The sequence below is a fragment of the Dendronephthya gigantea genome, unplaced genomic scaffold, assembly GCF_004324835.1.
Source record: "Dendronephthya gigantea isolate DGI-Jeju-01 unplaced genomic scaffold, DenGig_1.0 000040F, whole genome shotgun sequence".
Classification (NCBI taxonomy): Eukaryota; Metazoa; Cnidaria; class Anthozoa; order Malacalcyonacea; family Nephtheidae; genus Dendronephthya; species Dendronephthya gigantea.
In genome coordinates this window covers 1,067,885-1,093,852 of record NW_021163050.1, presented here as the reverse complement: position 1 = coordinate 1,093,852, position 25,968 = coordinate 1,067,885, and the positions used below count along the sequence as shown (strand labels likewise).

The 25,968-nt window shown below is 37.9% G+C and overlaps 3 protein-coding genes across 3 annotated transcripts; 2 read left to right on the top strand and 1 right to left on the bottom strand.

Moving 5' to 3' along the window:
• The first annotated feature begins 292 nt into the window (after positions 1–292).
• On the top strand, positions 293–940 carry LOC114526643. The gene has a single exon (XM_028548227.1). The coding sequence runs from the start codon at positions 293–295 to the stop codon at positions 938–940; it is 648 nt and encodes a 215-aa protein (XP_028404028.1).
• Positions 941–6,428: 5,488 nt separating this feature from the next.
• On the bottom strand, positions 6,429–7,370 carry LOC114526642. The gene has a single exon (XM_028548226.1). The coding sequence runs from the start codon at positions 7,368–7,370 to the stop codon at positions 6,429–6,431; it is 942 nt and encodes a 313-aa protein (XP_028404027.1).
• An 8,913-nt stretch (positions 7,371–16,283) lies between these two features.
• Positions 16,284–21,863, top strand: LOC114526641 (probable myosin light chain kinase DDB_G0284661). Its single transcript, XM_028548225.1, has 13 exons — positions 16,284–16,862; positions 16,893–17,121; positions 19,248–19,436; positions 19,554–19,616; positions 19,684–19,746; positions 19,826–19,894; positions 19,979–20,044; positions 20,151–20,207; positions 20,278–20,342; positions 20,447–20,498; positions 20,675–20,747; positions 21,016–21,458; positions 21,673–21,863. Exons 1-13 carry the CDS (start codon positions 16,284–16,286, stop codon positions 21,861–21,863), a joined length of 2,139 nt encoding a protein of 712 aa, XP_028404026.1.
• The last annotated feature ends 4,105 nt before the right edge of the window (positions 21,864–25,968 follow it).

Genomic DNA, 25,968 nt, shown 5'->3' with positions numbered 1-25,968 from the left:
AAGATTTTGATGAGAATGGAAGTTACAGTCGTGAGGAAAGGTTTAAGGCATGGACGTATGATAGATTAAAGTTCGAGGTACTAGAAGGAAAAGAAAACAATACGCTGGTGCATGGATGAGGGATTAATTGCAAGAGAGCGACTTTGCGGTTATTGCAAGAAATCAATGAAACTGGTACAATGTGATGATCGTTCAGATGGTTTCAAATGGGAATGTTGGCGTCAAGAGAATGGAAAGGCGGCACAAGGTTGAAATGTCAATAAGAAAAGACAGCTGGTTCGAAAATAGCAACATGACATTAGATGAAGTGTTGAAATTCACGTACTGGTGGTGCCGTGATATGAAACAAAATGAAATACGTCATGAACTTAACATTGCTTCTAATACAGCAGTAGACTGGGACTCGTTCTGTCGCGAAACATGCGAAGTAACTCTTATTGAGCGAGAAGAGCAGATCGGTGGTCCTGGGAAAACTGTTCAGATTGACGAAAGCAAGTTTGGCAAGAGGAAATATCATTGTGGTCATCGTGTTGAAGGACAATGGGTGTTTGGTGGCATTGAAGAAGAATCTCGAAGAAGCTTTATGGTAGCAGTTGACAAAAGAGACGAAGCAACGCTTTTACCTTTAATTAAGAAACATGTTGCTAAAGAAACCACCATAGTTTCTGACTGCTGGAAAGCGTATTCGAAACTTGAAATAAACGGTTATCAGCACCGTTTAGTGAATCATTCAAAAGAGTTTGTGAACGAAGATGGTTTTCATACAAACAAAATAGAGGGTCATTGGAGACAAGCAAAAAGCAAACTACCATGTTTTGGTGTGCGAAAGCTTGCATTCTCATCTTACCTGGCAGAATTTCTTTGGAGATATGAAAATAAGGGTAAAGACTTGTTTTCTATATTTCTTAATGATATTAAAAAAATATATGGTGACTTTTAGTAGGCATGCTAAGCTAATGTAAATTTTGCATATATACAACAATTTATATATTTATTTAATTTTTGAAAAAGATTTTTTGAAGTATATTTTGAAGTCTGTCAATAACTGTAATTTGTAAATTTATATGCATGGAATTTTTATACATCTTGTTTAGATTTAAATTGAAATTTTCACTAAATACATTAATTCCTATCGTATACTCATTAAAGTGTTCGTTTGTATAGTTATTTAAAAGGAGTAAAAAGAATTATAGAAGTTTGTTGCTATAGGTCATAGGTGAGATTCTCAGATGAGATGACTGTGTAGACATGCCTTCGTAAATAACATGGCTGTGCTATGATATTGAATTACAACAATATTGAATTGGGTCATTTAGATGCTACTATTATAAATATATATATACGGCTACGCAATAAACTGTATAGAGGTAGTAGAGTATATAGATTTGATCATAGTTTTAGTAGGCAGTAGTACTAAATATACAGGAAATATGCATTGACATACTGTGAAGTGTAAATTGATTATAGTTTTAGATTGGACTGCATATGCGAGTAGCCGCTTAAAATATACCGGCTAAGTATTGATGCCTGGCTAGTGGAATTACTGCGTAGCCACAATGATATCTACCTAGCAATTATATGCAGTAATTTGCACAATGATATCTACCTAGCAATAATACGCAGTAATTTGATCCGGCATAGTTTTAGATTCGACTGCGTAGCCAGTAGCCACTAAAAATAAGGCTACGCAGTGATTTCCAGCTAGTGGACGGGTATTCTGCAATCTAGCCTGCTATTATTAGATATTTCCATATTCCAGTCAGTAGACTGAATTTCTTCAAGCAATAATGCCTCATCATATTTGGAATAGTCCCTACGAAAGAATTTAAAGTTCTTAGGTAATGCTGTGAAGTTATTAATAGTTAAAAAATTAGGAAGATGATCAGTTAGATCATATATTAGATTACCGCTAACAGTAAGGTGATTGATAGAGTTGAAAAATATGTTGTCAATTAGAGTAGCTGAGTGATCGGCTATTCGTGTAGGTTGTAGTATGTGAGGATGAAAGAAATAAGATCCCATGGAATTTACAAATTCATCTGTACCTATGTGAGATTCATAATTTAGAAGATTTAGATTAAAATCTCCCATGATTATGCAATATTTGTTTTCTTTGCTTATTTTATTTTAAACATTGTTCAAAAACACCATAAATGCTTCAAGATCACTTTGGGGGTGTCTATATATCACACCACAAATAAGGTTATGTTGTAAATTACTCTTTATCTCGATCCATAATGATTCGAATTGAATTGATGAACAAGACAGGTCTGATCTTAGTGAAAAACACAGATTATTGTTAATAAAGAAGCCAGTGCCACCTGCATTTGATAAGCTAGGTTGTGAAATAAATGTATATCCAGATAAATGTTGATTAATTAGTGCATCTCTGGAAGTATTAAGTTTGGTTTCAGTCAGTCCAATTAAAGAAAATGAGTGATTTAGCTCATCAAGCATATGTACAAAGCTATCAAAATTAGCAGCAATGCTTCTTATATTAGAATGAAGAACAGAAAAGCTTCCACTGGATATACAGCTTTGGATTTGGTTGCTATGGAGAAAATCCTCAGTGGAACATAAATGTCCAATACCTATGCAACATGTCCAGTGGTCAAATGGACATTTCCAATGTCCAATAGATCCAATGGACAATTACATGTCCGCCGGGTTTTAGCATGTCCATCGGATCCATTGGACAAACTGAATGTCCAATCGACATCATGAATGTCCAACGGAAATGAGAAATTAAGCTAAACTGAATATGTAATAACCGCATGCTGCTTCAATGCGTTTTGCTTATATTGTCCAATGGTCCAATGGACCCAATGGACAAGCAATTGTCTAATGGACATTTACAAATGTCCATTGGACATATTCTATGTCCGTATAATTTCATATATGCATGTATATGCCTCGTCACTTTTATGCTTCGTTCTTAAAAAAACTCGTGCTAATAGGCTATACCCATAATCTCATATGCCTTGTTCTCAAAAAGCCCGCATTTTAAATACTGTGACACATGTATGCCTCGTTCTTAAAAAAACTCCGCCGCATTATATAAATACTATGACACATGTATATGCCTCGTTCTTAACTCAAAAACTCCACATATATACTATGACCTGAATGCTTCGTTCTTAAAAAAACTCGTGCTAATAGGCTATACACATAATCTGATATGCCTTGTTCTCAAAAAGCCCGCATTTTAAATACTGTGGCACATGTATGCCTCGTTCTTAAAAAAACTCCGCCGCATTATATAAATACTATGACACATGTATATATGCCTCGTTCTTAACTGAAAACTCCACATATATACTATGACCTGAATGCTTCGTTCTTAAAAAAACTCGTGCTAATAGGCTATACACATAATCTCATATGCCTTGTTCTCAAAAAGCCAGCATTTTAAATACTGTGGCACATGTATGCCTCGTTCTTAAAAAAACTCCGCCGCATTATATAAATACTATGACACATGTATATATGCCTCGTTCTTAACTGAAAACTCCACATATATACTATGACCTGAATGCTTCGTTCTTAAAAAACCTGCATTATATATACTATAGGTACATACATGTACTCGCTCCTATAAAATTCCGTTCTGTCCCTTCATTCTTCTCAATAAAACAGGCAAAAAATATATGACAATAAAGATGTGAATATACATACTGTTTCTATATTAAAACACGCAAAATATCGCCAAAATATGTATAATATATACCCGCAAGAATATCACTAAAGTTAAAATACCCTATGAATATATCTCATAATATATCTCACTACACACACACACAAAAATTAACACTGTATAAATAAAGTCTATAAGATGTGAGTAGTTGTATCAAATTCGTGGCGTCATTTCATTTGACGCGGCCGTCTCGCGGTGTGTCAGGTATCCGCATTTATTAAGACAATTCCGGCACTGTATGATGTCAGATTGTCAGTTCAGAAACAAAACGTGCCACTTTGTCACAACATGTATCGTATATACATGATACTTCAAGTTGTCATTTTACTTTTTTTTTATTGGCTGCACACGTTGCCAATTCTTTGTGTATGCGGCATATACATTCTATGCAGAAGGCCGCGTTTGTTTTCACTCAATTCCATATTCTCACAATATAAACTATAAAGTTAAAACTACTGTGATAAGATCGAAATGAGCAACTCTAGCGACGAGAACGTCGAAATCAATTTACAGCACTGCTATGACATTGACATCGACTGGTCTTTGATTCCTTCCAAATTGGAAAATGTATTGTTACGCCGCGCTTAGTATGTAAGCCACCACGAGCCCCAATATCTTATCTCCAACAGTAAAAAGAAGAGTTTTTGTCTATATTCTCTCTCACACAAGTTTCTACACCATAAATATATTTTATATCTCTACTTCTAGGCGGGGACACTAATTTGCATTTCCACGCATGGACAGACACAAATACAGATAACAATACACATTACAATATTACAATACACATTACTTAAACGCATTACATTTCCCCGTCCTCAGTTTGTCAGTCCCTGACAAGCATGCACTGTATACTATATCTCGTCTATCAACCGCCTTGGCGGATTGCGATTTCTTTTACTGCGACGCAGTTCCTGTTCCTGGTCAATATTTGTCACACTCAATTCACTTGTTGATTCCCCCGTATCCTTATGCTGAGCTGTTTTGAACCAATCGAATTCTATTTCACCCTTATATTCCTTTATATTGTTGACATGAACAACCTTGGCTTTCGTTCTTGGGCCTTTTTGGATTCGGACAATAACGTCGTTTAAGTGGTTAACTACCACATATGGCCCGTCCCACTTCCTGTTTAACTTAGGTGACCGTCCTTTCTTGCGTTGCACTGTGTGTAACCAGACTCCACTCCCGACCGTATATCTCTTGTTCATTGACTTCATGTCATACTTTTGCTTCATCCCACGTATATTGATCTCGATATTGCCTCGTGCAAAATTGTGCACTTCTCCCAGACGATTTTCTAACATTTCAACATAGTCGTCCCCTTTTAATCTGTCATCATGATCACACGTACGTTCTTGCCAAAGATCTATAGGTAGCTTTAATTCGCGGCCGAACATCATTTGAGCAGGAGTAACTTTGGTGGTCTCATGGATTGCACTACGGTACGCCATTAACAGGAATGGGATGTGTTTATCCCAGTCTGAGTGGTTGCTGTTAACAAACATTGCTAATCCGTTCTCGAGTGTCCTGTTAAATCGTTCAACCATCCCATCTGATTGAGGGTGATATGGTGTTGTCCGTGTCTTATAAATCCCCAATAATTTACATACATCTTGGAACAGTTGAGACTCAAAGTTCCTTCCTTGGTCCGAATGTAGTTCTTGAGGTACTCCAAATCTTGTAAAGAACTGATTAACAAGTATGTCTGCTACGGTAGATGCCTTTTGATCGGGAACTGGAAATGCCTCCGGCCATTTTGTGAAATAGTCCTGTACTATAATAATGTACTGGTTTCCGTCGTTTGTTTTTGGAAGTGGCCCTAAGACATCAACGGCGACCCGCTCCATAGGGCAACCAACTTGATATAGCTTTAGGGGGGCTCTGGCCTTTCTCTGTTCACCCTTCCGAGACGAACAAACATCGCATTTCTTGCAATAGTTTTCCACAAATTTTCCCGAGTTTAACCAATAGAATCTTTCCCGTACACGAGCCTTTGTTTTCCTAATTCCGAAATGTCCTGCTATCGGGGAGCTATGTAGATGTTGTAATATTTCCCTTTGAATTGCTTTTGGAGCCACAATCAAGTTCTTCACTCCGTTTCCATCTGCGTTTTCCCAACGACGATGAAGAATCCCATTAACAATTTCTAACGAATCCCATTGTGCCCAGTAGGACTTGGTGGTTGCGCTATAGGCAGCGGCGTCACTCCAGGCTGGTCGAATCTGTCCAGTTTTCCAATGAATAATAGGACTTATGTCAGGATCTTCGTTTTGTAATGAGATAAGTTCTTCCCGTGTCCAAATCTTTAAGAGAGATTTATCTTCTTCGGCAGCTACGCTACTTGTAATTTTAACATTCGATTTCTCATTTGCCAACAGGAAATTCTCAACGTTCAACATTTCTTTTTCCTCCAATTTTTCACAGTATTTGCAGTCCGACGTAAAACAGGGCCGACGTGACAACGCATCAGCGTTCAGATTAGCTCTCCCAGGACGATGAACGATGGTAAAGTCGTACTCTTGCATCTTCTGAAGCCACCGTGCGATTTGGCCTTCTGGCTGACGAAAGTTTAACAGCCATCTTAACGAGGAATGATCAGTTCTAACCACAAACTCCCGTCCATTCAAATGATAATGGAACTTTTCCACTGCCTTCACAACGGCCAGTAATTCCTTCCGAGTGACACAATAGTTCTTTTCTGCTCGGCTTAAGCCGCGACTAAAATATGCTATTACACGATCTTGTGAGACGTAAGAGACGTTCTACCAATGTCGTGTGAACCCTTAGAAAATATATCTTCGAAATCAGCCAGCAGCGCGTAAAGTTTCTTTCTTTGGGAGCCGTCAAGGCCCTCTGCACTTCGCTCATAAAGTTCCCGCAATGTTTGATGAAATTCCGAAACCTGCTGCCTTTCGCTGACTTCGCTCTCTCCTGATAAAGTTACACATTCAACCGACTCACAGCTTGCAACTTCCGTACCTTTACGAATAACCCTTTCCTCGTCGGACAAATTCATTACTCTAACGACAAACGTTGGCTTGCGCACATCTACTACCGTCCTGGCTAAAATCACTTCACTTGGTAGCCCTCGGTTCTTTGCTGGTTCTAAACTTCCCCAAATGTCTCTCACCGACTCCCCATATTCACCATCCTGCAACTGGCCAGAAATCAACGCTTCGCTTCGCGCCGGGATCGTCGTAGTTTCTGCTGTCCACACCCTCCGACATCTTGGCTGTTCCTTGTTCACCAAAGGTTGCAACTGAATTTCCTGCATGCCAACCCGTAGACACCTATCCGCCACATTGACTATGCAACCATTCGGTCCCAAGAAATCTAAACCCAAAATACACTCGTTTTCTATCTCCGCAATCCACACCTCTTGGGCTGTTTTTAGATCACCGATTTGAATATGTATGCAACCTCGTCCCCGCACTGCAGTTGTATCACCTGTCACTGTTCGCAAACAACTTTCCACTGGCTTGATTTCTACAGTCTTCTCCTTCGAAATCTTCCTTAATATATCTGGTCGAACAATGGTAATATTTGAACCGGTATCAATAATCATTTCACACAGAAAACCTTCAATTGTTCCAGGCACAACAAGGCTATCCAAAAATCCACTAATCAAACCAGTTTTAAAAATAATGTTAGGGGTTTCATTTTTATCGTTCATAGCTGAATTTCCCCCTGTAAACCCAGCTATTCTCCGTTTCCCGCATCATCTTCGGTATTTCCGCTTTGTCTTCCGACACCTGCTGACTCGGCTGGACAATCATCTCGAAAGTGCCCCAATTTTCCACAACCCCAACAACGCCTTCCTCTACGTGGTTCTTCGTTGCGCCGGCGTTGTCTGTTAATTGCCGCTACTACATTAGCGATACACTTTTCCATCGATTCCTCTAAACGTTGTACCACACGCGTTATCTGTTCCGCTCCACTACCTTCGCTCATTTTAGGCAAGTCCTTTGACGGTGTCTTCCTTTCGCTCTCCGTTCCTCCACGTGCCCCTCCGGCCTTACCATCCGTCAGTGTAACTTCACGTGCTAATCTGTATCGTTGTTGTTTCGCCGCTAGTTGAAAGGACTCCAATTCCATTGCCAATTCCAAGGCACTCCGAAGTGTCTTTGGTCGTTCTTGTTTTAACTTTAAACGCATATCTTCATCAGTCAAGCTATCCACAAATTGATCGCGGGCTAACACATCTTGTAAATCAGAAGATGCGTCCGGGTATGCCAATTTCGACAACCGTTCTATATCACCCGATAGCTCTGGAAGGCTTTCATCCCGTTGTTTCACTCGCGTTTTAAACTTTACTCTCGACAACTCGGTTTGGTGACTAGTGCCAAATCGATTTTCTAGGGCGGAAACCAACACTTTCAGGTTTTGCCGATTATGTTCAGGTAGATTACCCAGCACAGCCAATGCAGGACCCCTTAAACTACTTGCCAGATACGCCGCTTTCTCGTGTTCATCCCATTCGTTAATTTGCGCAATAATGTTAAATTGGGCCCAATAAGCTTCCCAGGTCGCAGACCCATCATACGGCGCTGGCCTCTGCACTGGTTTATGGTCCTGTGGGGGACTACGGGATGCGTTTCTTGCAGCTAACGATGATGGTCTTTCTTGTTTCAGGTTTGGCAAAAATTGACTAACCGGAGTCGAAGGTTGAAAACTTCCACGTGGGGTTTCTTTAAGCTCCGGTGTTGGCTCCGCAAGATTATTAACATTCGATATTTCTTTCATAATCTCCGCCTTCAACTCCTGATGTGCACTTGCCAGCAGTCTCGCATGAACGGCTACGAAATGTTCTTCGGCGGCTTCAAGGCGCTCGATCTTGGCGTTTAAATTATCGAATGTTTCGTCAATCTGTTTAAACTGAGCTCTAGCTTGTTCGTTAGCATCGCGGTTTTCACCCATGGCCATTTCATAACCAGCTAGGCCGCGTTCAAGTTTCACCAAATCCGCTCGCTCGACAAAATGTTTATTTTCAAGTTTCTCTAGTCGATTAGATAACTTCTGAATAAGGCTATTGGCACTATCCGCCTGTTCAAGATGAATCCTCTTCTGTTCCTTCAATAATTCCATTTGCTCCTTCATCAACACATACAAAACTTCGAAACTTTCATCATGAAATGATCGTTCTTCTCCAGCTCCGCTGCTCAACCCTTCCATATCCAAATTGTCGATTTGCGACTCGGTTCCCATGAAAAGTTTAGTTCTTCTACTAAGCGTATATATATATCAGAATCCCACCGCTTCCACCAAAATGTTACGCCGCGCTTAGTATGTAAGCCACCACGAGCCCCAATATCTTATCTCCAACAGTAAAAAGAAGAGTTTTTGTCTATATTCTCTCTCACACAAGTTTCTACACCATAAATATATTTTATATCTCTACTTCTAGGCGGGGACACTAATTTGCATTTCCACGCATGGACAGACACAAATACAGATAACAATACACATTACAATATTACAATACACATTACTTAAACGCATTACAGTATGTATGCTAAACTGACTTAGACAATTCACACATTGCGTACTTACATCAAATTCGACTTAAAGGCTAACGCACAATCAAATGACCAATCGACATTTCCTCTGTCCATTGGATCCGTTGGACAATCAAATGACCAATCGACATTTCCCCTGTCCATTGGATCCAATGGAGCCATTGGACGCGTTCGTTTCGCCCGTGTGTCAGTCGTCAGGCACCCCGATTGACTATGCCTGACTTAGACAATTCACACATTGCGTTGTTATATCAAATTCGACTTAAAGGCCAACGCACAATCAAATGACCAATCGACATTTCCCCTGTCCATTGGATCCAATGGAGCTATTGGACGCGTTCGTTTCGCCGTGTGTCAGCCGTCAGGCACCCCGATTGACTATGCCTGACTTAGACAATTCACACATTGCGTAGTTATATCAAATTCGACTTAAAGGCCAACGCACAATCAAATGACCAATCGACATTTCCTCTGTCCAATGGATCCGATGGACAATCAAATGACCAATTGACATTTCCCCTGTCTATTGGATCCAATGGAGCCATTGGACGCGTTCGTTTCGCCGTGTGTCAGCCGTCAGGCACCCCGATTGACTATGCCTGACTTAGACAATTCACACATTGCGTAGTTATATCAAATTCGACTTAAAGGCCAACGCACAATCAAATGACCAATCGACATTTCTTCTGTCCAATGGATCCCATGGACAATCAAATGACCAATCGACATTTCCCCTGTCCATTGGATCCAATGGAGCCATTGGACGCGTTCGTCTCGCCGTGTGTCAGCCGTCAGGCACCCGATTGACTATGCCTGACTTAGACAATTCACACATTGCGTAGTTATATCAAATTCGACTTAAAGGCCAACGCACAATCAAATGACCAATCGACATTTCCTCTGTCCAATGGATCCGATGGACAATCAAATGACCAATCGACATTTCCCCTGTCTATTGGATCCAATGGAGCCATTGGACGCGTTCGTTTCGCCGTGTGTCAGCCGTCAGGCACCCCGATTGACTATGCCTGACTTAGACAATTCACACATTGCGTAGTTATATCAAATTCGACTTAAAGGCCAACGCACAATCAAATGACCAATCGACATTTCTTCTGTCCAATGGATCCCATGGACAATCAAATGACCAATCGACATTTCCCCTGTCCATTGGATCCAATGGAGCCATTGGACGCGTTCGTTTCGCCGTGTGTCAGCCGTCAGGCACACGATTGACTATGCCTGACTTAGACAATTCACACATTGCGTAGTTATATCAAATTCGACTTAAAGGCCAACGCACAATCAAATGACCAATCGACATTTCCTCTGTCCAATGGATCCGATGGACAATCAAATGACCAATCGACATTTCCCCTGTCCATTGGATCCAATGGAGCCATTGGACGCGTTCGTCTCGCCGTGTGTCAAGCACCCGCATTGACTATGCCTGACTTAAACAATTGCGTAGTTTTATCAAATTTGACTTAAAGGCCCACGCACAATCAAATGACCAATCGACAATTCCTCTGTCTAATGGGTCCCATTGATGACCAATAGACACTTCCTATGACCATTGGATCCAATGGACAATCGAATGGCCGATGGACATTTTTTATGTCCAATGGATCGAGTGGACAATCAAATTACCAATGGACTATAATTTTGTCCATTTGACATCGTGCATCGGTACTGGACATTAATCCAGTGGAATAGTATTTAAAGTTAGTTTGTGAAGGCAAATTTGCATCAGGATCAATGTGAGATAAGTTGCTATTTGAATTAGAGCTATAGGAATTATCAGACTCCAATAAAGGTAAAGAATTTAGATTAGCAGCCATGAAGTTAATAAACAGCTAAAATCTATTGTACTTTTAATATAAATAACACACTAAGAGGTACTTATCCAGCCATTGGAATGTCTCTGATATTTGAAATACCAATTGAAGGGCTAGAATCATCTTTTCGTAAAAAGATCTTTCCATTTACCGTCTAGATAAACTTATAATGTTGCTGTTTCTTGAATTCGAGGCATTTGTTAAATAATTTCTTGTTTTCCAGGGTTAAACTTTCTGATATGTAGATTTTACGTTCAGCAGATCTGAGCATACCAATATCTCGTGTTGTAATTTGACTGAGGTTCTTTCTTGCCTTGTACAATGCATCGCGAGTATCGCAACAAGTAAATTTGGTGATGATGGTAGGTTCCATGTTTCTGTTATTGATTGACAGGCAGGCGACGACTTACGGAAATATCCTTAGATTCAATTGCAACGCCAATTACTTCACCAACTTTCCGAATAATTTCATTCGTCACTTAACCGGGTTGTACCGGTATACCTCGAATTTCAAGGCATTCTCTCCAGGAATACTGCTCTAGGTTATTCAATTCCTGTTTCATCAGTTCAATGTTGTTAGTAGAACGATGAAGTGATTCTTTAAGGAATTTATTTTCTTTAGCTATTTCGTTATGAGAATCTTGTGACTTCCAATTTTGTGACCTTCAGAAAGAGTTCATCGTACTTATCGCTCAAAAATGAAAGAGATTGCTCTATTTTATCGATCGTGGCCATCTTACTTTTTACTTCATCGAGGGTCTCCATAATAGGATTAAGTTTCTTGTTTAGGAGCTTTTCAATAAGGTTTGTAAGCTTTTTTTCATTCATTTTTAGTTGAAGAAATTAACAAAGATTAGAACTAACGAAAAACCAATGAAGGATGGGTAGCTACTATGAGAATATTCGACTTTTAACATTCAATTTGCCGAGACCTCAAAAATCGCCATCTTGCTCGTCGTGCTTCCACGTCCATTCACTTCCCTGGTGGATAGAAAGGCAGCACCAACTTTTTTCAAGCCTTTTCTGATGTTCATATTGGCAGCTTTTGCCTCTTGCTGCATTCATTATAGCTTGTGAACATTCACTCTCATCTTTAGTAAAGTATGAACATACATATGTTATACATTTATAATGATTGAATACAGGTTGTAAGTCTACATTTGCTGCAAACCCCCTGATACCAGCAACTAAATAATTATTAATAAAACAGCCATCTACAGGTCTTTCAAGATGTAGCTTAAAGTCTGAATCAGGAGAAATGGATAATGCCCGGTAATATTGGTCTTCAGTGATATCCAAAGACTTAAAAATATCTGAGTCGGTTAATGAGGCATCATAAGTTGTTTTGGATCGGTTAAGAATTTCATCAATTTTTTGTTTGATTGGACTTAAGATTTGCATTCGTCTTTCAAGCAGGTTAGTTTTCACTGCTTCATCTAATTCATCACTGAGAGGTTCTGCTACAATTGTTCTGTTTGTGAAGAATTGCCCAAAATTAAATCTGCAACTAACATTTTTGTATTTTCTGCAAGTTTTGGAATGGTTGTGTTTTTGCTAAGTCTTGACTAAGTCATTAACTCTGGTTCTATGATTTTATCTGGAAGGTTGGCCTGTACATGATTATCAATTAATGGTATATAAGCTTCCTTGCTACCAGAGGTTAACTTGCTACCAGAGGTCCATATTAATGCATGATCCTCTCATTTGAAACTCAATACGAAGTGCATAGTAGATTATTTTCCCAATCGGGTTACTTGGACAAAGTAAAACTTAAGTGAAGAAAGTTTCAACTCTGAGCTGGAAATGTTTTGCGACAAGAACAGGATTAAGATTCAACATTGAACATCTTTCATTGTAAGATAAAGCCGCAATTTCCTCGTCTGTGATGTCGTTACTTTGTGTTTTAGCAATAATTTGAAATAATTTAGGCCATCTAAGATCAGCACATGACAGTGTCATAAACCATGTTGGGATGCCTAATTGCTTCACCATTGCTACTACTTTGTACATAAATGTTTGCCAATATGGTGGTGTACCTGGAATCTGTCTTAAAAAATAAATAGGCTTGGTCTTGACAAATCAACCCTTTTAATTTATTTACATTTGATTTTATTTCAGATGCAGTGACAGGTTGTCCTTGTATTTTTTTTAAGGCTATGTTAATACTGTCAGATACCTTCTTTTGTTCTGTTATAAGTTGGGCAAAGAAAAGGTATTCTGGGTTGGTTGGCAAATCTTCCACTATAATGTAAAAGTCTAGCATTGAAGTATTTTACCGGTGACAATTTAATCGTCCGTTCATGTCCAAAGCCAAATTTACTCTTTGGAAACAATACAGGAAATGCAAGCTCTTCACAATTTTTATCCATCATTAATGAAACAGGGTGTTTGTTTTCACCAGGTGCAATGTCATAAACTTCACTACTACCTAATGAGCAATTTTTACTGTTTTGTATTATTGCAGTTGGGTAATCTGGTAATACAGATTTTCAAGCTTTTCTAAGCAAAGCAATTCATGTGGTACATTGTCAACATGCATGTCATTTCATATTGCTTGACATGGTATTTTAGCCTTTAAGACTTTTGAGTGGCAGTTTTGCAAATGTATTGTTTTTGATCAAATGATTTAACATTGGTTAATAAATTTGCCATACTATTGCCATATGTCGCTTTTTGCAATAAAATAACTGATTTTCTATAAAGTAATCGCTGATAAACTGAACATACAAAAAATGGACCATCTTTTATCTTTGACCGAAATGTCGATATGCACTTATCTAAGCTAGATTGCTTGGACTTGCAGTTCTCAGATTTCTTCTTCAATAGTTCATCTTTTTTGCTGGGATCCATCGACTGATATCTGTTCACAAGCTTTTGAAGGAGAACATTCTTTTTTACAGGATCCATTGAGCTATATTTCTTAGCATTTGTTTGAAGAAGAACATTCTTTTTACAGGTTCCATTGAGCTATATCTCATTGCAAATTTTTAATGGAGAACATTCTTTTTTACATCACTCATTGATTTGCATGTTTCAGCATTTGTATCAAGAAGGGCTTTCTTTTTTAAAGGATCCATGGATTTATAATCTTCTTTCTGTTTCTCTGAACAATGTTTTTTTCTGCAGGATCCAAATTTGTATAGTCACTTTTACGTTTTTCTGACATAGTTCTTTTCTGTGCAGAGGATTTATGTTTTCTTACTACCTTCTTTCTCTCTGAATTTGATAACATGCACGAACATAACAAAAATTAAACATCATATATGACACATTTTGACATTTTACTTTACTAGAAAACTCGTAGAGTTTATCAATTAGACAATTTGCGGTATCACAAATTTCAAATCTAATTTTCCTTAGCATATCATTGTATGCAAAAAAATAGTATTCTGTACCACATTTTTTATGGATGAAAATGCAAGCTAAACAGAAATCAGAAAACCACACCAAAAATCCAGTGTTGTTTGCAGTATTCTGTATGATTGACTTCACAAGTACATGTTTATTCGGAACAGATAAAATACCCTGTTGTCTTGCTGTGTATACTATGTCAACCTCAGAATAAACAAGAATAAACAATCTTTGTGGGAAGTCTTCCAGATATGTAATTTTATTTTCAATGTTCAGGGATTCATAAAATAGCATAGCATTTTCTGCAATAGCAGCTCTTGTGGAATCATCCCAGTATGTACATGATTTAATCATAGAAAAACAAATAGAGTGAATGTATATTGCACACAATTTAAAAATGTGATTATTTCAGTTTCTTCATGTGATGTGTCAACCAATTCACCTGATTCTACATGGCATTAATAGCTTTTGAAGGAGAACATTCTTTTTTACAGGATTCATTGAGCTATATTTCTTAGCATTTGTTTGAAGAAGAACATTCTTTTTTACAGGTTCCATTGAGCTATATCTCATCGCAAATTTTTGATGGAGAACATTCTTTTTTACATCACTCATTGATTTGCATGTTTCAGCATTTGTATCAAGAAGGGCTTTCTTTTTTAAAGGATCCATGGATTTATAATTTTCTTTCTGTTTCTCTGAACGATGTTTTTTTTCTGCAGGATCCAAATTTGTATAATCACTTTTACGTTTTTCTGACATAGTTCTTTTCTGTGCAGAGGATTTATGTTTTCTTACTACCTTCTTTCTCTCTGAATTTGATAACATGCTCAAACATAACAAGAATTGAACATCATATGACACATTTTGACATTTTACTTTACTAGAAAACTTGTAGAGTTTATCAATTAGAGAATTTGCGGTATCACAAATTTCAAATCTAATTTTTCTTAGCATATCATTGTATGCAATAAAATAGTATTCTGTACGGCTATCTTTAAAACCAGGAACGGGGAATCGAGGAAGGGAACGGGGAATCGAGGAAGGGAACGGGGAATGCTAAAACCAGGAATGCGAAAAGCCGGAATCTTTAAAACAAGGAATGAGAAAAGCCGGAATCTTTAAAACAAGGAATGCGAAAAGCCGGAATCTTTAAAACCAGGAATGTGAAAAGCCGGAATCTTTAAAACCAGGAATGCGAAAAGCCGGAATCTTTAAAACAAGGAATGCGAAAAGCCGGAATCTTTAAAACAAGGAATGAGAAAAGCCGGAATCTTTAAAACCAGGAATGAGAAAAGCCGGAATCTTTAAAACAAGGAATGTGAAAAGCCGGAATCTTTAAAACAAGGAATGAGAAAAGCCGGAATCTTTAAAACAAGGAATGCGAAAAGCCGGAATCTTTAAAACAAGGAATGCGAAAAGCCGGAATCTTTAAAACAAGGAATGAGAAAAGCCGGAATCTTTAAAACCAGGAATGAGAAAAGCCGGAATCTTTAAAACAAGGAATGCGAAAAGCCGGAATCTTTAAAACCAGGAATGGGAAAAGCCGGAATCTTTAAAACAAGGAATGCGAAAAGCCGGAATCTTTAAAACCATGAATGGGAAAAGCCGAAACGAAAACGACGATTTGGACGATTTGATCATTTGAAAACGCTTGAAAATTTGAAAACGACGCTCGTGTGAACATAGCCTAAGCCATAACACGAGAACGATTCCCCCGGTCGTAGCCTGAATATTTTTTTTTTGGTTGAGTTTGACGATATTAATTTTCTTTAACTTGGACGTAATCTTTTAAAACCTGCTAGGAAAACCGAGCTAATATAATACCCCGCTAGGGATAAGTTATTCCCCCCAAAATTTAAGTCGATCCTTGTTTACAAGATGGCATCTGCCTTCAAGATCCCAAACCTGGTCGTTAAGACGAAAACCACCGCCATTTTACCAACGTTTGACTGGAATTTGTTTCGAAAGGAAAGGAAGCTTGGTAGTGGCAGTTTTGGGTCCGTTTACTTAGGTGAATATAATGAGAAAGAGGAAAAGGTTGTGACGAAAAAAGTCAAGGTACAATCGATCGATTCGAAATCGCGTTGTAAGAAAGAAGCTGCACTGCTTAATTCTATCAAGGGGCACAAAAACATCGTACAATTTCTGGGATTTTGCGAAGAGCCATGTAGCATTATGCTGGAATACATATCCTTTAGTTTTAGCCCATTGGGGGCTGAAAAATGTGTCAGTACATTGGCAGATTTCCTTCGATTACTGGATGAAGATTATGATTTTGAATCTTTTTCGCACTTGCTGCCAGTCTGTGCCCAAGATATTGTTGCTGGTTTAGAATACCTTCACGGCAAAAACATCGCTCACAGGGATCTTAAACTCGGGAATATTTTAGTAAGCAACCAACACTATGTTGAGAAGTTTACAAATGAATTAGATTTGTCAAAGGCCTATGTTGAATGTCCGATAATATGCTAACTGCCAGACTTTGGACTGAGCAGATCTCACAACATGCAAACCAAAACAGTTCTTCAATCTAAAACAGATTCAATCAATCGTGGGACGCCCTCTTACATGGCTCCTGAAATTCACCTGAACAAAATCTTTCAAGCAAGTCAAGAAGATTTAAAGAAAACTGATATATGGTCCCTGGGAATGGTCATGTACACCTTGGTGAACCCAAATGTCCCTGGACCATACTTTGTTGAGTTTGGGGAGTCAGGTAATTATGTACACATAAATAATTGGTAAAATATGTGATGATATGTAGTGGAGACCAACTAAGAGTTGCGTTAGCTATTAACATGAATAAATCAACCTTATTGCAGTATTGCACTAACTTTTATCCCCAAAATTTCTATAAGAAAAAATATTAATATATTAATATATGTATGATAATGTACCATCATGATGATGTCATAACCAATCCAAAACTTCAACAATTTGAATACATTATTGTTCTGTATTTAATTTTTTTTCTATATTCAGAAAACAATTCTTATTTGGCTTACACCAGGCAGCCTTTGAGAAAAGGCAATGTACATTGCATGGCCACTTAATCATCAAAGTTATACTAGCATAATCATTATATCATTGACAAAAAAGGAAAATGATTTGTTTATCAAGATGTTTAGACCAATCTTGCTCACTACAAAAGTCTTTTTTCCTGCATTTTATATTATCAATAAAATTATATATCAACATCAACCATCACATGTTAAAGAAATTGGGCATGTTTAATGACATTAATGAAATAAGGTATATCATTCAAATAAGGGTTTTTTCATTGATATAAAAATTATTTTCTTGTTATTTTAAACAAATTAAGAGTATTAATTATTAAGACATACCTGACATAAACTTGCATATTAAGTGGAACTAGCATGTGCCCTAATTAAGGTACTTCACTGAATTGACTCAAAGTCAGTGTACATTTGGTTAAACTATGACTGAAGAAAATACATATACATTTCAATAATGACAATATTTTTCAAGTTTTGGAAATTAGAGTGGCCCAGGCCATTCATGACCCTCCAAGTAATAGGGCATATATTTGTGGGATCTTATAGTGCATTCATTGCAGTTTGCCTTAAAATGAATTTATGCCTTTAGTCAAGTTTGGTTTGGGAGTTATTTTGATGAATGCATTGTTTTTAACAGCGAAAAAAAGTTTTACGTATACCGTCTTTACCGATCATACAATTTTTAAAAAAGCGAAGACGACGGACGACACATGATTTAAGTTCTGAGGATAGTTCAAGATACACACAAACAGCTTCCTTGACTTTCAGTCTTCCAGTTACAGAATTATTGTATTCGAATATATAACCAATAGGAGGAATCTCACCTGAAATTCCGTTGGCGTCCGGTCAAATTCACTATCCTGATAAATTTTGACAAAAGGCTCCATCTTAGAGAATCCATTTTAGAGTATGGAACTGCATGCCACCTTCTTTAAAACAATTTATGCATTAAGAAATATAAAACAAGGTGCATTTATCTATCAGACTATATGGCAATATGGCATTCACTGTTAAGAGTTGGCTACTAATTTCGCTCTTCGATCCTCGCTAAGGTTGCTGGACTAATCCAGCCAATAGACCTTTCCGGTAATTAAGTCACAACATTTTAACATCACGTTTTAAATTTAGAACCACCTTAATTAAATGAAATGGATTTCAAGTTTCACTTTCACGAGCCACGTGCAAATATGCAAAACATCCTTCCTCAACACATGCATGAAAAACATTTTTTTGTTTTGACCAATAAATGAGGAAATAAGCCATAACAGGAGATTAACGAGGCTGAGGGGCCAAGACCGCGAGCGTCGTTTCCGCGTTATGGCTTATTTCCATACTTATTAGTCAAAAGGAAAAGTTATTTTTCATGCACGGGTTATAGAAGGGTGCATCTTTGCACATAGCTTGTGAGAGTAAAACTTGAAATCCATCTCATTTAAGGTGGTTCTAAATTTAAGACGATAATGTTGTGACGTGAAGGTCTATCCAACCTCGTACACAGGCGGTTTAATAGGAGTTTGGGACTAATCGTGAACTAATTTTGTCGAATCCATTTGTCTTCTGACGTATGGGATTTAGTAAGCTTATTGACTGCAACTGCGTACAAAATTCAAAAACATAGAACAATCGAATTATTAATCGAATAATTCGTGATTTTAGTAGTAAAACATAGAACGTTGCATTCAGCAAATTAGCTATTGCTACATTTGCCCTTCAGGTAGAGACAAATACACAAAAATCTGACACAAAAACTCTTGCCATATGTATGCAATTATTTGTACGTCAAACTGAAATATAATCACTATTTTGTTGAAATGAAAAACTACAGGTATTGTAACGGATGCTGCGCTACAAGACCTATTAAAACGCGAAGTATTGCCGAAACACGATTTGAAATACGAAACGGTTCGAAGCACCCAATGGAAAAATATGGAAGAAATGTTTGAACAGTGCTGCAAATTTAATCCTACTGACAGACCATCTGCTACGCAACTATTGCGATCATTTAAAGAAGAATGTAAGTATGCATCTACTCCTATCAAAGATGATGTTTTCTTGTTATTTTTTTCCATATTTCTGTTTGGATATGTGAATGTTTTTTTGTGTAGTTTCTATACTTTTCTGACATTTTTAGCAAAATCGCAAAAGGACCAAAATTATGCCGAAGGACCGTCGATGACCACCCCAGTGGAGAAAGGTAAGTTTATCTCTGCGCATGTTGAAAATATAGTTTTCCTAGGCTTCATTTTAATTTTTTGGTTTAGCAAAATCAACGAAGGGTCATAAATATGCCGAAGGAATATTGATGACCGCCCCAGTGGATGAAGGTAAATTGATCTCCAAGTCGCGCATGTAATATTAGCATTTTTACATTCTTTTCGGCGTCATTAAAATTTTTCAATTTAGCAAATCAGAAAAAGAATCGTCAAAATGCCAAAGGCCTGCTCATGACCATCCCAGGCCCTTTGGATGAAGGTAAATTTATCTGCCAATTCGCGCTCTCTAATCTTCTCTCCAAGTTTTTATAATGTAGTTTTTTCGACGTAATTTTTAATTTAGCACAATCGAAAAAAAGCGGAAAATATGAAGGACTGCTGATGATTACTTCAGGCCCAGTGGATAAAGGTAAATTTATCTCCAAATTAAGCAATCGTAATCTTTATTAGGCAAGTTGCATGCCACACGATATTTTAAACTTAATTTACTTCCATTATCTTCATCTCAATTTAAGTTAAAGCGAAGGAAAATATAAAAGAAGAAGAAGATCTCTCTACTTCATCGGATGAGGGTAAGTTCTAATTTTCTCGAAATTTTTATTATGTCATTGCAAGTTTTATTTTATTTTGTTTATTTTTAAGAAAAAGATTCAAAAGAAAATAGTAAAAACACGCAGGAAGCACAGGGACGTTCCGTGTTCGAAGATGTAGGTTTTGTAAGTAATATCAAATGTTTACCCTTAAAATATAAACAATAATATTAGGTGGAATACTATTAGTTTTCATATTATATCGCTCTGAATTCTAATAGCTCAATGAAGGAGACAAAACGAATGGAGATGGCAACAACGAATGTATAAAAGGTGTGGTATCTTATAACATTGATTAAACTAAATCTTATAGCATTTAAAGTGAGTTCATGGTTGAAGTGTTTGTCGGTTAATTTCCACCTTTCGATAACTGCCTTAGGAATGGAGTCTCTTTAAATTTGGCGGTTATGTCTTAATGTCTTATATCTATATTAACATATATGTTGCAGAACCAGTTGACAAGAATAACTCTGATAAAGAAGATGACTCACAAATTGATGATATTGATGATGAATCTTCAAGGTATGCATTTATGTATATCGATTATTACTATTATATTAGCTTTAATTGGACAATTTTTGTATAAAAAAATTATGCAATGGGTAAACACTTCAGTCATTCTTCTGATTGGCTTATATATATTAGTCTGCAAAATACCCCGCGAGCCCGCCAAAGTTAATAATTATAATGATTTTTATATCTTCGTCTTATTAGCTCTATACTTCGGTATATCAAGCACTCTACTCATATATGATATATGATTCTAAATATTTGGTTCTATACACCTTAGTGATAAAGGATTACGAATTGATGGTGTAGAGCCTTCGACCCAGCCATACAAGGAAGATGTTATGACCCCGATTTTCTCGTGGGAAAAAGCAGCATATACAAAAGCAGAAATTGTATCTATCCTTTTGGGTTCATACAAACAAGAACAATTGTGTCTATCACCACCAATAAACGTTTCCCATAACGTTTCCTTCTTAATGGATATGAAATCCTTCCCACATGCGGATGATATAAAATGTGACGACATGGGTGTCTGGGAACATAAAGGATCTCCGAAAGATTATTTTCGTGTTCAGAATAACTCGAGTGGTACAAGAAAAATCGTTCCAGTTGATAAGAAAAGTGTAACACAAGCAACACCAGAAGGTATATACACATTCAGACGAACATACTACAAGAATGCTTCTGATGACACTATCCGCAAAACCATATCCAAATTATATGGTAAGTCGATATACTTAAAGTGGTTTTTCGTTATTCGCATAATCCTCATCATTTAGGAAGTGGCAAAAAAGACCTTTCCATAAATTATATTTTCATGTAAAACACATGCAATATGAATGATTGCAACCGTCTTAGCGAAAAATTTCGCTGTAAAGATTGTCAGGGTGAATGGGCCTTGCTGCTTTTTCTGAAGTTAACATTATATATTCTGTAGATTGTTGTGATAATCAAGTTCCGCTGACGTTTGTTCAGTATCTGTTCTCTGGCTTGGAACATAAAGTGAAAAATCTAAAGCCTCACGGAAATGCCAAATTCAAATCGCCATACACGCGACTTCTACCAAGCACAAGAGAAAAAATGAAAAATTCCGTTTTCAAAAAGGAAAGATGGCGAAGGAAGCTCTAGATGAAGTATATCGCTCATCCGGAGATGTTACATTGGCAAGATCAACTGGTGAACTGCCCAGAGGACCAAGTGATATTTATAACGCCAGGCACTCTGCAAAGCAGTTTTCTCAAGGTACTTCTTTACCTTTACCAGGCAATGAAAGTGAAAAGATCCAAAACAACAAGAGTGTTGATGTGAATAGCATATGGACACTTTTAGAACGCGCGAAAAGAGACGAAGAACTCTCGAAGGACGCAGTGTTTATACGTGAATGCTCAATTCACCCAGATTTCTTTGTTGTCATCGGAAATGACCAACAGCTAAATGAACTTGCTCAATTTTGTACCCATCTGACGGAGTACAGTGTCTATGGGATTGATCCGACGTTCAATATATTTGACCGGAACATCAGCCTTACTGTTACCACTTACAGAAATCTAAAGTTAGTGAATCCTAAAAGTGGAAAAGCGCCTGTGTTTGTCGGACCCTTACTTATGCATCAAAGAAAAGACTGGCAGACATATTCTAAGTTCGCGCATTCACTAATAACTCTCAAGCCAGAATTAGAAGGTGTCCTTGCTGTTGGAACCGACGGCGAAAGAGCTCTGATTGACGGTTTTAAACGGAACATGCGCTTTGCCTTATTTCTAAGGTGTTTTTTGCACTTCAAGGATAACATCAAACGAGAACTAACGGGCAGAGGAATCAAAGGAGAAACTAAGAAGCTTTTCGTAACAGAGGTTTTTGGCAAGCAGGAAGAATGTGTTAAGTTCTTCGGACTTGTCGATTGCGAGACATAGGAAGAATTTGACTCAAAGCTTCACGAGTTGAAGACCACCTGGGAAGAGAGGGAGAAAGAGCAAGGGAACAGAACCTACAAACGCACGTTTTTCGAGTGGTTTCAGCAAGAAAAGGTTAATTTTTCTTCTGTGTTTATTATATTCACCAACTGCGGAAACTCTCGAGTGCTGCAAAATTCTGGATGAAACTAATTATAACGGCTGTTTAGTTAGTGCCCATTTTCAAAAATATATGAGTTAACCTTATTAGATCGATTTAAGTCCAATGTGTACTGTGTACTAATTAACTTTGGAGCCTGTAAACCGTTAACATTTACGTTTTACTTAACAACTTTTTCTCTATATCAGGCACGTGACATGAAAGAGTCTATGCTGAAACCTGTCCGAAGAGAAGCGGGACTTGGAGACCCCCCCGAACATTATACAAATAACGACCCTGAATCGGCAAACTTTATCATTAAGCACGGACTTCATTTCAATGCAGAAAAGCCACACAGGTTCATTGATAAGGTCAAGAATATCATCGAAACCCAGCAACGAAATGAAGATCGAGCAGTATTTGGCAAAGGGGTGTATCGAGTGCAACCAGGTTTTAAACATTTCACCATAGACGAAATGGAGAGAAGTCGTCTAAGTCACGCTCAGATTACGAAAAAGTTGTTGGATTTTAAGAACGCGAGTATGAGTGATAAGAGTGATTCTACAAATTCAGATCAAGATAACTGCGAAGAAGAGGGACGCAAGTCATCAATGGGTATCAGCGCAAAAGAGAGTGGAATATCAACGGTGCCATCGGCAATCCTTGAAGCCATGTTCGAGAAAGCTAACAACTTGCTGGCATCAAATGGAAATGTTATTCCAAAGCCTGGGGCCAATGATGGATCATATATAGTTGCTGGTGCGTCAAATAAAGTACATAGCGTTACTCCCGGGAAAGGTGGTTGTCTGTCGTGCAATCGTACGTGTATCAATTTTTCTACAAAAATCTGCGAACACATTCTCGCCGTAGCACAGTGTAGAGGCACACTCAACGAATACATTGCGTGGTTTAAGCGACGAAAGAAGCAGCCGGTCATGATGGATATGGTGGAGGATAGAGGGCCCAAAAATGCCGGGAGAAAACCATCAAAACGGAAAAGGTCAAATGCAAAAAAAGCGACGGTCAATGAATATATTGACTTGTTTGGCGATGATGATGTTGAAACTGAGACGCCGCGCAAGCAACCAACTATCAACGCAGAAAAGAATAGTCAGCGGCATCTCTCGACTTTTCCATTAAACACATTTCACCCTACCTCATGCTCTGTGCCACTCACTGTAGGTCCGCAACATCAGCACTCGGTTCCTTCTGCGTCTTTTCATGTTGAAAACTACAGCAAATCACAAATTACCTCCTTGGACCATTATCCCTCAGAAGCAACCGGGTTTTTATATTCCGCCAACGTTCCCCAGCTGTGGTTCACCCACAACTTCTCACAACTTTAACCAGTTTCAAACCACGAATCCAACCGCACCATCATCCTCAAGAATTTCCATGTATACAGCGCCCACACAGAATATGACAGGTATTGTGGAGCAACCAGCTGTTCTGCCGAAAAGCTTATTTTTTCTCAAGTGGGTTCAAGGAACAAGAGTTTCGAAATGTTATGGGTGCAATGGAGGGATTCAGAACCCGCCCCAGCAACGTCCAGATGATTTGATCATATTCTGCCGTGACAAACGAGAATACAGAGATAGAATCACCGGGCAGCTGCAAAGAAGTACAGCCCAACAAAACGTCCACTTCCACCTTCGCAAGGAATGTGTTATGATGAAATACCCCGATTTCTCGTCAGATCTTCTGAAAGTTGGTCCAGAATTCTTGCCTTTTCTTCATGAAGAGCATTTCCGGCAGTTAGCGGTTAGTTTTGGCTTAACACTTATTAAGAGGACTTGTCAGTAAATATCAAACAAGTCTGGTCAACCTTCAAAAATCGTTCTCGCTCATATTTACAGGAATAATAGGCCTAAGTATCCCAAGAATTTGTGTGTAGTTAATTTGATCAAATATTGCTTTTTAGAGGAGAAATTCGCATTTTTTCTAAGACGGTTGGAAATGCTATTTTTAGCCCCTACATTTGACTGCATTTTAGCGGCTTCAAGCCAAGAAAATACTGATCCTATGCACATAAAACCACCTCAACCTACTAGTACAATTCTCACTCGACAGATTGTACGACTTTGGAGTCAATAGAACAATTCTGACCTTTTATAATAATCTTATTTGCAAGATCGGTAAATCGAGTCGATAAAAGTATGTTTTACAAAAATTCATATTGTGAATGTGCTTAAGCTTTAAATGTCTTGAAACTTTGGTAATCTCAAGTCTAAATAACGTTCTTTCGAATGATATAAAGATTACTTTGGGCAAATGACTGTGCGTTACGCTATTGCTTCCCAAAGTTGGTTTATATTGCTCACCTTTGACCCGTGCTGCCACTTTACACAAGACACAATCCATGTGTTTATCGTACGTTTAAAAGAGTCTCAATTGATATTTGGAACATTTAAATCAAATCAATAGTATTAAGAATAAAGATACTTACATGTTTAATTCTGAAAGTAAACTGTGTCTTTTTTATACAAAACATTTCATTCCTCCTGGCTTGTCAAATGTCAACAGTTTTGACACAAGTATTACACATCCATATCACTAATCAGGTTAGTATGTTTTCTGACCACAAAGCCGGCTGCAAACACTGATTTTAACTGAAATTTATTTAATTCATATTATTCAGCAGTTGCATGAAAAAACGAAAATGTAAATGAATCTAATATTTTTAATAAATAACAACAAAACCAATCTTGGGAACGTAACTTCCTCTTCAACTTTCTTCAATTTCCTTTTGTGAAAATTTTCATTCGATTATCCCAACCTGCGAACAGGCATACTATAGGTGCGAGATTGTAAGGCGTCTAGTCGCTTATACTGCTTTAATACGTGCATGTTACAAATATGGAAGTTTGCTGCTAGTTAAAGTCAATTGTTGGAGGACTATGTGGAGCGGATACTAGAAATAGAGAACAAGAAGTACTAGTAGTCCCCTTACTTTCGTGCGTGAAAGACATCACAACGCACATGGCATCGTACTCGTTTTCTGGACCAGAAAATGAGGTGGACTTGATCTTGTGTCGTGCTGGTATTTTCACGAGGCCAGATAATATCACTTCAATGGCGATATGTCCTCTTCACCGTGCAAAACTTGGGGTTGGATGGACGAGGGGAGCGAGCACCAGATGCAGAATACCACCCGTTCTGTCTAACCATGGAAAGACAAAAAAAA